This window comes from Natator depressus, chromosome 26, assembly GCF_965152275.1.
Source record: "Natator depressus isolate rNatDep1 chromosome 26, rNatDep2.hap1, whole genome shotgun sequence".
NCBI lineage: Eukaryota > Metazoa > Chordata > Testudines > Cheloniidae > Natator > Natator depressus.
The window spans coordinates 12,875,141-12,887,865 of record NC_134259.1 but is presented as its reverse complement, the minus strand read 5'-3'; the positions used below and the strand labels follow the sequence as shown (position 1 = coordinate 12,887,865).

Sequence of the window (12,725 nt, the reverse complement as noted above, 5' to 3'; positions counted from 1 at the left end):
GGAGTATTCTGGGTAATAGACAAGAGGGTGCTGGGGCTAGCTAGGCTGGGTCAAGGGGATTGTGGGTCACAGAGAAGGGGACATTGGGGGTGGGCCCCAGGGGACTGTGGGTAACAGAGAACAGGACATTGGGGCTTTGCCTGGAGGATTCTGGGTAACAAACAAGAAGATGCTGGGGCTTGTCCCTGGGGGATTGTGGGTAACAGTGAAGTGGGTGCCAGGGCTGGGCCCCAGAGAGATTGTGGGTAACTGAGAGGGGGACATTGGGGCTGGGCCCCAGGGCATTGTGGGTAACACAGAACAGGACATTGGGGCATGGCCTGGAGGATTCTGGGTAACAGACAAGCAGGTGCTTGGGCTGGGCCCTGGGGGATTGTGGGTAGCAGCGAAGGGGACATTGGGGCTGGGCCCCAGGGCATTGTGGGTAACACAGAACAGGACATTGGGGTGTGGCCTGAAGGATTCTGGGTAACAGACAAGCAGGTGCTTGGGCTGGGCCCTGGGGGATTGTGGGTAACAGCGAAGGGGACACTGGGGCTGGGCTCCAGGAGGTTTGTGGGTAATTGCGAGACGGGGGTGGGGGCTGGAGCTGGGCCGGCCCCTGCTGGGCGGGGTCGAGGCTCCGCGTGCCGCAATCCGCGGCTTTCCGAAGGGGCGGGGCTAGCCGAAGGGGCGGGGCAAAGGGCCCAAAAGGCGGGTGGGGAGCGGCGGCGCTGGCTGTGATGTCAGAATGGGCGGGGCGCGCTGGCGGGGGCGGCCGTGCGCGTGGCGGGGCCACGTCCCCTGCGCGAGGTCGTGGGAACCGGAACCGGAAGCGCGGAGCACCGGCTGGGTTCCGCGGGGCCGCGAGCTGGGAGCGTCTCTGGCGGCGCGCCCCGGCCTGGGTATCGGGCGGGCGGCGCTGGGCGGCGGGGCGGGCTCGGGGCCGGGGCCGGAGCCGGAGCCATGTCGGGGAACGGCAAGACCCGCCTGCCGGACAGGTGAGACCAGCTCCCCCATCCCCTCTGCCCGGGCCTGGGCCCGCTCGGTTGGGCCTCAGCCTCCGGCCTGGGAGTCCTGCGGGGCCCGGTGGGCGGGGGGGTGTTACCTGGAGCCCCTCCCCCCGCCTCTTTCGAAATGGTGCCGCGTTGAAAGCAGCCTCCCCCCACCCCGACTAGGGAGCTCTTGGTGCCCTCCCCCTCTCAGCTCCTGGCCACTTGGCGCCTCGCTTTCCGGGGGAGATCAGGGACTTGAAATCCCCCTTTCCCCGTTCCCCGAATCCACTGAGCCGAGGCCTTCTGGGATCTTGCCCTATCTGCGTGGGGTGGGGGACCCTTCCCTGCTCTTCAGGTGCATCCCCCATGTTAGCCACAGCGTGAGGGCTGGACGCCATTGTAACGGAGCCTTAAGCGAGCTGTAGCTCACGAAAGCTCATGCTCAAATAAATTGGTTAGTCTCTAAGGTGCCACAAGTACTCCTTTTCTTGTTGCGAATCCAGACTAACACAGCTGCTACTCTGAAATTTGTCCGTATGTTTCCTTCGGGAGGCTGCCTGTGAATTGTATGAAATCATTGTCTAGACTGTGCTATGAAATCAAGACGCCAATAAGTTTTACTCTCGTGTTTATCACGTGTAACCCTGCGTTGAGTGCAAAATGCTGTCTGAGCTGTGGCTAGCGTTGCCCCGGTGATTTGCATTTCTGACGACTATTTCACTACTTGTACATGTGCCCAATAGAATGTGGGGAGGGGTGGGGGGTTGAAATAAGTGTGACTTGGCCTGTTCTAGTTTTTTCCCTTGGCAATAAACTGATCTTGCAATTTACAGCAAGGGGGTTGCAGCACTAATGTCAGTAGCCGGGCCTAAATTATTTTGAAAAGGGCTCCATCTGTGACGCTAACTGATCTGGATTAGTTGACCCAAAGAAATTGGGATTTGGTAATAAATCTGTATTGGTTTGCAAGAAGCCTTTCCAGCAGGAAGGAAATAGAGCTCAGTAAAAGGGAGGCATGGGATGAAGACCGAATGTAAAAGGCAAGGGCTTGTCTACACCGTGCAGCTTTTAGAAAAGTCAGCGTGCGTAATCGCTCTTTGTGAGTACTTTGTTGGCACTTTTGCCGACCAAATACTTTCAGCCCCGCGAGCGGCATTAGCTTTGTCGGCAGGAGAGTGCACCTGCCGATAAAACGGGTTCACACTGCTACTTGCGTCAGCAAAACTTTTGTCTTTCGCCGGGGGGGGGGGCTTTAAGTACCCATGGAAGACAAAAGTATTGTCGACAACTTCGCAATGTAGACATTCCCCAAGATTCCACCTATGGAAAGTTGTGGCATTAATCATAACATTTCTCTTCTAGATGGACTGACTATCTCCCGCTTGGACAAAGAATGCCAGGTACTAGGTTCATTGCTTTCAAAGTTCCTTTAAAAAAGGTAAGTGAGAGATGATTGAGTTTGGCCTCTTTTGGGGTCATTTCGGGTCTGCAGTTTTTAACTATAACAGAAAACATGGACTTAGTGATCTCAGAGTAGGGACTTTTCAAAGATGTTAGGGTTGGATGTGTTGAGGGGAGAACTTTATTCCAATGTGTGCACTCTTTGAGAGAAACTTATCTGAACATGCTGGCAATTCAGACCAGGTCTACACCACAGAATTCTGTCAGGGAATCACACCTCTTCACACCCCATCACCAACAGCTGGCCAGCAGAAGCCTCTAGTGTAGCTGCAATTATCTATGGGTATACTTTGTTTCACTTGTGTGGGACAGTTTTATGATATCATTACAACGCACAGCTTTGTCAGTATAACTGCATCCACACAAGGAGTGCTTTGCCCATATGGTGTACTGTTATTCCCATACTGGTAAAGTAGTCCTGGTGTAGACGTGGCCTAAATTTGATTTATGCTAAATGAAACACAAAGGAAAATTTGGAGATTATAACTTTTTGGGATAGAAAATAGAAGCCTGATGGGACCATTACCCTTTAAAACTTCAGAAGAAGTAAGCTCAGAGTTAAAGCTACTGCAGTGTTTATATTGCTACCATTGTGCTTTAAGTAACAGCTCATAGAGGTTTCTCACCAAGCTTGTTGAGCATGAGTGTCCAGATGTTTAGAGATGGTATTCACCCATGGCTCTGAAAACTTGCGCCATAGGTGATTTTATGTGGCATGTCTAGGCACAGTGGGGCTGTTTTTTTGGTATCCTTCTGCTATAAAGTATTGTGGGATAGTAAGTTCCACATATGGAGCATTTTAACCTGGTAACTCCCATTCAAATGAATTCCATGTATCATTTGGATGGGCATCAGAGAGCTTCTTATAAAAAAAAAAAATCTGACATAAATGTGGCAATCTGCATCAAAGAAAATTGTGCCTCCATCACTTCAGATGGAATCTGGAAATTAAAAATAGATCATGACGTATTTGCTGTGTGCTAAATTTAGCTGTTTCTGACAGTAATGTTGAAAGATCTTTCTCCACTATAAAGATACATGTGACTAATCACTCCTTTAAATATGCAGAACTGTCTTGGACTGTAATCTAGTACATTTGATTCAGCAATCTGTCTCCCTTGATCTTTCTACTAGTCCCAATGCTTTCAAATTAATAGCCAGTGAATTACATGAAGGATATTCCTGCTGGCTCACCTCATTCACCTGGAGTACCCAGCTACTAAGGTGTTTGTCCTCTTTATCAGTATAAGTAATAGCTGTTATTCCTTTATCAGAAATCTCTAGATGACTGTGCTTTATAGTTCCTTGTTGCCTCCTTTTGATAGTGTCTCAATTGCTATGCTGAGATTTTCATCGATTTATTTCTTTACCGTGCTTGCGTATTTAAAAAGGCTTAGGATGTTAAGCTTGTGAATACTGACCGTTGGCCATACGATTGGCACCAGCAGCAACATTCAGAGGTGAACCTCCACCTCTTTAGATGCATTTCTCTGCCATTTGTGTATCCTCTTAGGATTACTGTTAGCTGTGTCTAGATGTAGAGAGCTCCAATCACTGTAGTGTGTGGGATTCTTGGAACACAGCTGAGCAGTCTAATGCACTAATGTCAGGGAGAAGATGCTTTCAATAGATCAATATCAAGGCGCTTCAGCATTTAATGTATCTGCATATACCTGAGGCCTCTTTCTGTTTGGTACCTAGATTCTGACACCATCTATCTTTTTAGGGAGTACACCATTGTGCTGTGGGTTGGTGGGTGCATGGGAACTCCCCTCCCAAAGCTGTTGTGGGGTGTTTAAGTGCCTTGAGATTCTTGGATAGGGTGCCACAGTTGTGCACAATATACTATTAAATATTAATATTTCTCGCCAGAGTTTTGAATGGAGACTTGCCCCAAAAGACAGATTTTCTCCTTTTGACCTCCTTAAGAAAATAAGAGAACAGAAAGAAGAACTTGGCATGATCATTGATCTAACATACACAACACGCTATTATGGACCAGAGGTAAGTTAGGATGCAACAACTATCCTAGGCCCAAGTACTTCTGCTCCCTCACGGATTATTCTATGGCACATTGAGCATGTCGGTTAGCCTCTCTGTGCCTCAGTTTCCCATCTCACAGTGTCGTTGGGAGGATTAATCCATTGAAAATTGAGAGACTCAGATACTGTAGTAGTGGGGGTGAGGGGAAGATTGTGCCTGTGTGAATCTGAAAGCAGGATCAGGGCCTAAAAATCCTCACTATGCCCAAGTGAATGAAGTGGACTGCAAATTTCTCTGAATATGGTGGACTCTGTAAGTGACTACGTGTTACCATGGTCTGTCATTTCACTCTCACAGCACCACTAAACAAAGGCTTCCGAATTCCAGTTCAAACTATTATTTATTGGTGGCATTAATTACCTGGAAACAGTTGTTTAAAATACTCCCCTTCCCCTTCTGCTACATGCACTTTGTTTTGTAAAAGACAGATGAGAAGGAAACCTGGGACAAACAAACAATAGCAAAGGAATGTGTGGGTCAAAAGTGTTTTTGATGGTACCTCACAGTTGTCGCTAGGAGGACTAAGTGGGCTATCAGATCTTGCATCTTGGTAGTCACTTGTGAATCACTGTTACTAAATACGGGCTGTTTAAAGTCTCCATAATAGTCTAGTGTAAAACTACTCTAGTTCAGAACTCTTTATGGTGTGTGTTTTATTTGAGCCCTTACATCAGTTTTGGTTCGCTGGAAGAATAGTTTCAGGCAAATTTTACTCCATGTACTTACACATAATTGTATTTAAGCACTTCTGAGAGATGCATGGTAAAACTGACAATATGGTGCTGTTGTAACTTACCTGAGTTATTGCGGAGGATTTCACTTACCAGACTAAAATCTCACAGGCACCCTTTCAGGTTTAGTTTTTAAACTATAGAAGCATTTCCTTTCTATAAAGCACGTGGACCCCTTTCAGTGATGGGAATGTTTGGTTTTATGCTTCATACAAAAATGTATTGGATTCCCCTGTTTTTTTAGGAGCTACCAAAGACACTGTGCTACTCCAAGATCTTGACGGTTGGACACGAAGTACCAGATAACGAAACAATTTTTAAATTTAAATGTGCTGTGAAAGCGTTTTTACGGGAGAACAGAGATAACGGTGAGCATAGGTTACTTCTAATTTAATTTCTAATGCGTGTCAATGTCACTTCCTTACAGATACTGTGTATGTGCCTTATGTTAAGCATTAACCCAGGTTTACACTCAGAACCCTGCCATAAGGCTGCTCTTCATATGGTCTTTATGTTCCTTGTGCGATGTGCCCATGTTTTCTCCTAAACAAGATTTGTGACGAAATTGTGTGACCTGACTGGTTTTTTTATAAGCAAGAGTTGAATAATTAGTGATAATTAGCCATAAATGCGAGCTTGTCTTTAAGCACTATTGTAGAGATGTTAATTTGTTTGCGTTGGCATCATCGGTGAATGACTAACAAATGTAATCAGGTTTGCTTCCTTCTCCTTTCTGATGCACACTGCCTGCCTGAAAATGAACAGCATCTTAAACATAACTTGAATTTCCTGTCTCATAGATAAACTCATTGGAGTTCACTGCACGCATGGCTTAAACAGAACTGGTTACCTCGTTTGTAGGTGAGTCACCTTAAACTCTTGTAGCTGAGCTGCGCTAGATGGGTATTTCTCTAGTAGCACAGGGGATGGGAAAATTACTTATCCAATGTCTGCCTCTCTATAGCTAATCCTGGACTCTAATGTAAAGTGCACTGGTCAAGGGCTTAGTGACCATATAAAATCTTGGATTTCATGAACAGAGCAGGATTAGAAGCTCTCTGAGCAGATATGTATGGATGGTCTCAGGGCATATACGTTTTTTGTGCATGAGCCCTGGTATAGCAATTGGAAATTTACCTCTGCCATAAAAGCTGTGAGTATTTCTGTAGCCCATCATGGCCTGTAAATACATAATCTTAAAAAAAGCATCCAGCGAGATAAAGGTTTGTCTTTTCATTCTTAAGCGTTATTCCCATAATTAGAGCTCATGTATTATGTTGCTCTGTTCAGGTACCTAATTGATGTTGAAGGCATGGAACCAAATGTCGCTATAGAGTGTAAGTAATAAGGAGATCACTGTTTTTCCTGTTTCTTTTCTGGGGCGAAACACTGGCTAGTAGCTTACATTCAAAAGGTTCTAGGCTCTTGGAGAAGAGCGCAGAGGGATAACTTGTAAGATAAGTTTTGCACTATAGGAAAATGTAAGATTGGGAGAGTGGATGGATAATAGGAAATGGGAGGGCAAAGAGGAAGAGATTTATTGTGATGATGGATTGATTTTGCTACAGTGCCCTTGGAATCCATCTTAAGCCAGACTGTCAGTGGATCACTGGATTTGAAACCCAGGTGACTTATGGGTAGGCGTGCAAAGGAAATTGAGCAACATTCTGCTCCATTGCCAATCCATCTCATTGCATCTCTTACTGTAGAACAGGGGTAGGCAAACTTTTTGGCCCAAGGGCCACATCTGGGTATGGAAATTGTGTGGTGGGCCATAAGCAGCGACTCCATGGGTGCTCTGGGGCTGGAGCACCCACGGGGAAAAATCAGTGGGTGCTCTGCACCCACCGGCAGCCAAGCTCCCCGCCCCGCCGCCACCTCCTCCCCTGAGCACGCTGTGTCCCCACTCTTCCGCCTACCTCCCAGCACTTGCCACTGCCAAACAGCTGTTTGGTGGCGTAGCAAGCTCCAGGAGGGATGGGGGAGGAGCGGGAATGTGGTGCACTCAGGGGAAGAGGTGGGGCCAGGGTGGGGATATGGGGAAGGGGTTGGAGTAGGGGCAGGGAGGGGAGGGGGCTGGGGTGGGGACTTTGGGGAAGGGTTTGGGATGGGGGTGGGGCAGGGCAGGGGGCAGAAGGGGGTCGAGCACCTACTGTCACGAGTAGAAGTCGGCACCTATGTGGTGGGTCATGAATGCTCATGACATTGGGGGTTGGGGTGCGGGGGTGAGGTTTCTGGCTGGGGGTGCAGGCTCTGGGGTGAAGGAGGGTGGGATCGAGGGGTTCGGAGGACAGGACGGGGCTCAGGACTGGGGTAAGGGGTTGGGGTGTGGGAGGGGGTGAGGGGTGGAGGCTCCAAGTGGTGCTTACCTCAAGCAGCTCCCGGAAGCAGTGGTATGTCCCCCCTCTGGCTCCTATGTGGAGGCGTGGCCAGGCAGCACTGCCCCATCCACAGGTGCTGCCCTTGCAGCTCCCATTGGCCCCATTTGCTGGCCAATGGGAGCTGCAGGGGTGGTGCTTGGGGCGGAGGCAGTGTGCAGAGCCCCCTGGCTGCCCCTACGTGTAGGAGCCAGAGTGGGGACATGCTGCTGCTGCTTCCGGGAGCCGCACGGAGCAGGGCCAGCTCCCGACCCCAGTCTCTGGCAGGAACTCCAGGGCTGGATTAAAACGTCTGAAGGGCCAGATGTGGACCCCGGGCTGTAGTTTGCCCACCCCTGCAGTAGAACCTCAGAGTTACAAACACCTTGGGAATGGAGGTTGTTCGTAACTCTGAACAAAACATTATGGTGGTTCTTTCTTTCAAAAGTTTACAGCTGAACATTGACTTAATACAGCTTTGAAACTTTACTATGCAGAAGAAAAATGCTGCTTTTAACCATGTTAATTCAAATGAAACAAGCAGAGTTTCTTTACCTTGTCAAATCTTTTTTATACTTTCCCTTTATTTTAGTAGTTTACGTTTAACACAGTACTGTACTGTATTTGCTTTTTTGGGGGGCGGGAGGGTCTCTGTTGCTCCCTGATTGCGTACTTCTGGTTCCAAATGAGGTGTGGGGTTGACTGATCAGTTCATAACTCTGGTGTTCATAGCTCTGTGGCTCTTCTTTATAAACAAGAGAAGACCTGCTCCGCCCAATGGGTCATTCATGCAACCATGAGCTGTCATCAAAGGCACATTATGTAGAAATGGAGTTGCATCTTGATGTTATAAATGGCATCTGTTCGTTCCAGTCTGCATCTCTCTTCTGTACCTTAAAGGACATCTTCCTAATATCCAACCTTCCGATACCGAAATGCTTAACCTGTGCTCATGTGACCTTAACTGAATTACTGTAAATGAGTTGGGGTCTGCTCCGTGTCAAAACCAAGGGGTTAAAATCATTGAGTTCTTTATTACTGCTAATATGGTGTGCGTCTTCAGTGCTTTGCCAACACATGATCTGCCCCCTGTCCTGAGTAGCCTAGTGTAAAATATTTATGTATAATGGTGTTTTGTAACTTAACTCTTCCCTCCTCATAGTGTTCAACAGGTCGCGGGGGCATTCTATAGAGAGGAAGAACTATATTGAGGACCTTCAGAAGGGCCCCATCAGAATGTAAGTCACTGTTTCTACATATGTTTGTGTCTGGGTGCTAGAATGAAGACTAGTTAGCTCATGTCAGCTATTTAATGGACCTGAGTTTAGCTTTTTCACTCCTGTTAGCTGATGAAGCACGGATTAGTGGATAGGGAAAAGGACTGGAAGCCAGGAGATCTGGGCTCTGTTCCACATTCTGCTGGTGACCTTGGGCAAGTCACTCTGCCTCCCAATACCTCAGTTTCCCCATCTCTAAAATGGGGATCATGCCCACTTCTTGAAGTGGTTTGAGGTGCAATTATAACTGAGACCATAAAGAGTATAAAAACTTCCCTGCAACTTCATTGAGTGATTCTGTAAATTTGGGCTGTGCTAATGGAACGTTTTTGTTTAAGGAACCATGCTGCAGATGGACTAGCATTTGATTTGATCAAAGGACAAAGCAACATGGCACCAAATTTGGATTTCCAAGTAGCTGGACATCATCTGTATTCAGAACAGCTCCCCCTGGCAGACAGCAGGTTGGTATTTAGTTTGGGTCTGATAGAGTGGATTGGATCAAAGGAAAAGGTATATTTGTGAAAGTGACAAAGGTAAATAGGCACACAAGATTGCAAGCCAGGCACTCAAGTTCGAATCTTGGTCCCAAAACTCACTTTGTTTAGGAACTGAGTTTAAACTCAGTTGCTAAGACTGTTTCAACCATAGTATGGACAAGACCTATTGATCTGGTTGCTACTGTGGCAATTAGTTAAATTTTGCACTGTGCCTACATACATTGTGGGAGGTGCATAATAAACGAATGTAGGGGTAATGAAATAGTTTTACTGCTCTAAGATACCTTAGCACAAAGAAGGGCCCTACCCTATGATTTGGACTTCAGTGACTCTTGTGCAGAATTGCTTTTCACTCATAATAAGGCTGTAACTCTTCTCCTGCTCTTAGGCTCTTCCCTTCTTGGCGAGGAAAAAGAGAACAAAGGTAAATGGCTTCCTCTTTACTCCTGGGATGTAGGCATTTGCACTTCCTCCCGTCAAGTGTCATGTCATGACATACCACATCTGCACCTCCCACTTCTTAAGTAACCCTCTCTAATCCTTGCTTCATGGATCTGTGGGTGAACTTCCTTTTCCTAAATCGTAATAGATTATTGGGCTGAATTTAATTCTTCCATAGTTCATGATTTGGGGGTTACAGACGTATCTGGTTGGCTTTTGTAAGTTGAAGGAGATACCCGTACAAGAATGCTCTTTAAGAGTTCAATCTGTTACACTGGAAGGTTCAGTTCTGTGTTATGTATAGTTGACAATCAAACGAAAGTGGCCAGGGGAATGTTTCATACCCTTTAATTACTCCTTCTGGGCCAAAATATGGGGGGCAGGAGGGGTATTCCTCCTGTTAGGACAAACTCGATGGGGTGGGAGGCAGGGGAAATACCTTCTGTGAAAACTTCGTGTGCTACAGTTGACTTGTGTAAAAGAGGTAGGCAGTTAGTAATACTTGACTACCACTTTAGGGTACTGTAAAGCTTCATGTTTGTAAAAGATCTTAGCATTTTTCCTCTGTGGAGCTATGTAAATGCAAAGTATTAAGAGACTGAGAGTCTTAACATGATTAATAGGGCCTGTCAAAGTACAATTGATGCCTCGCTAGTGCAGTTTATCTCTGGTGTGGCTTAGGAGCTTCAAGAGCTGAGATATCAGGAACAGGGCTCAGCCATCCAGGTAAATGACCTTGATCTTTCTCTTTCAGAGCCCTGTACCCTGTCAGGAATTTCCACGGAGTTTACAACCATGGGAGATCTGCTTATTCCAAGGAATATGTCCCTACAGCCAACCTGGCCCAGCAAACACCCCCTTACAACTTGGGACCTGTCAACTACCCCGTTCCCCTACCTTATAACAAACAGTATAATGGTTACAACGGACCATACTTTCCAGTGCAAAATCCTTACCATATACACCAGGAAATGTATAAAATGAAAACATCCAGAAGACCCAAAAGGAATCACTATACAAATTGATGTGAGGGGCTCATCTGGTGGAAGTACTTGGAAGTCCGCTATATGGAGTCTACTCTGTGGGGTTTTTTTAATCTAGAAGCTTTATTCGAGAATGAGTCTTTTATTCCTTCTAATCCCTTTGCTGTGGTGCCCATTGCTGGCCAAGTGCCAGTCAGGAAACACAAAGGAAGGAATCATTAATTTTAATATTGAGACTTTCTAAAAGTTTTATTTTTCCTAACCACCTTCATAACAAACCCTCACCTTTTTACTGTATTAAAATATTGACATCCACGTTACAATGACTTATCGAGTTCTAAATGGACACCCAGGAATAAACATGGACCCAAACTGAATACGTGGTTCCCATGAGAAATGTTGTGCATTGTTTAAACTCTGAGGGAATTGATTTAAACAAATGCCTTCCCCTGCAGTTGTTTATAACCAAAGCATAGCATGGCCATACCTGGAAAGGTAACCAAAGTGAAACTGAATAGTAGAGCTGGCCAGAGATCAGCCTTTCCATCCATGAAAAAATCTCAGATTTTTGAGAACTTTCATCCCAAAGATCAAATTAAAAAAAACTTCATGGGAAGGAAAGACTGAAAAAATCCCACTTTATTGATTTCCCACAGAATTCTATGGCTTGCTGCACAGCTCCCTCTGAAGTCTGATTTCTGGTTGCCAGTTTTCCATCACAAGATCTGTCTAAATTGGTGGGTTTCTACAGAATGTTTCAATTTTGATGAATTGGCATTTTGCCAAAGAAAACCCCCCTGGAAAACTTAGGACCAGATCTACTTAATAGCCTAATTTTTCCATTGTCCAAGAGGAGCAAAATCTAGCGTAATCACTTTCATTTTAAATTGTTTTAAATGTGTTTTTAACCTTAGTATTCTCCTAAATGTAACAGGTGAGGGACTGGGTGGCTCTAGGAAGCCCGAAGGTTGGTTGTTCGGATCCAGTCCAGATTGAAATTGAATGTCGTTGCTCCTTATTCACTACCCATGAAACAGGTTTCTGTTGCAGACCACCATGGATATCACTCTATGTGGCAGTCTCGCAGAGGCCAAGGATGGAAGTAGACTCCCTCCTTACTGCAGAGCTGATCAGTGTGGAGGCACATGGTCATTTATGTCCATGAGACTTGCATTCCTGCTCTGTGGAGAAACAGAGGAGACTGATCTCCAGGGCTTTCAGCCTGGCACCTCTTTTTACCAGCACTACATTCTCAAGGATGTTCAAAGCAAGTTGCTCATGCCCTTTAAGGGAGGCTAACATAATGGTCCTAGTTCTGTGAGAACACGGGAAGGATAGTGTCACTTAAGCTTTGTCTTCGCTGCTTAAAAAGGGAATTTCTTTGCAGCAAGATAAATGCAGGGCTGTTCTTAATGTAACATCCTAAGTGGAGACAAGGCACTTGTGTTTCCTTTGAGGTGGTTGGGTTTAGCAGGTCACTACCTTTCCTAGCTGATGTGGTTTCTATTCCTGGCTCTTTCTGATGTGCTGTTTGACTTTGTACTTAATTTGCCTGTACTTCATTTTCCTCATCTGTAAAATTGGGTTATTTCCCCACGCCCATCTTTGTAAAATTATTTTAAGATCATTGGATAGAAAGAGTTAAAAGGCTAGCTCAGGACTCATGATTTTTGTGCAGGATGTTGGCATTTGGAGTTTACTGTGCAGGACAAATGGGACTGTTATGAGAGTGTGGTACATTAAAATTTTTTTTGCAAGGAAAACACTTGGCTCATGAGCTTTAAGCCATTGTGACATATGGTGCCCACCTTTTCAAGGAAAGAATGCGGGGGAGGGAGGGGGTAAGAATACAGCCTGCAAATTATTTTTACTCAGCCCCTCATCCAGGGGTATTTATGGTACAACTCAAGCATGTATTGCATGTCTCTTGGGTGTGATCTTTTGCTGAACTATGGGAT

At 46.0% G+C, this 12,725-nt stretch overlaps 1 protein-coding gene across 1 annotated transcript; it reads left to right on the top strand.

The window, feature by feature from the left end:
* The first annotated feature begins 896 nt into the window (after positions 1 to 896).
* On the top strand, positions 897 to 12,513 carry DUSP11 (dual specificity phosphatase 11). Its single transcript, XM_074940354.1, has 10 exons — positions 897 to 980; positions 2,337 to 2,412; positions 4,308 to 4,439; positions 5,454 to 5,577; positions 6,010 to 6,070; positions 6,500 to 6,546; positions 8,729 to 8,804; positions 9,182 to 9,307; positions 9,732 to 9,767; positions 10,539 to 12,513. Exons 1-10 carry the CDS (start codon positions 946 to 948, stop codon positions 10,807 to 10,809), a joined length of 984 nt encoding a protein of 327 aa, XP_074796455.1. The 5' UTR covers positions 897 to 945; the 3' UTR covers positions 10,810 to 12,513.
* Positions 12,514 to 12,725: the final 212 nt, after the last annotated feature.

What these genes read in the sequence shown, in the direction of transcription:
- DUSP11 (XM_074940354.1), top strand. Translation starts at nt 946, where the DNA reads ATGTCGGGGAACGGCAAGACCCGCCTGCCGGACAG. An exon ending in ACTGGTTACCTCGTTTGTAG is followed by an intron (nt 6,071 to 6,499) that starts GTGAGTCACCTT and finishes TGCTCTGTTCAG; the next exon opens with GTACCTAATTGATGTTGAAG. An exon ending in CAGAAGGGCCCCATCAGAAT is followed by an intron (nt 8,805 to 9,181) that starts GTAAGTCACTGT and finishes TTTTTGTTTAAG; the next exon opens with GAACCATGCTGCAGATGGAC.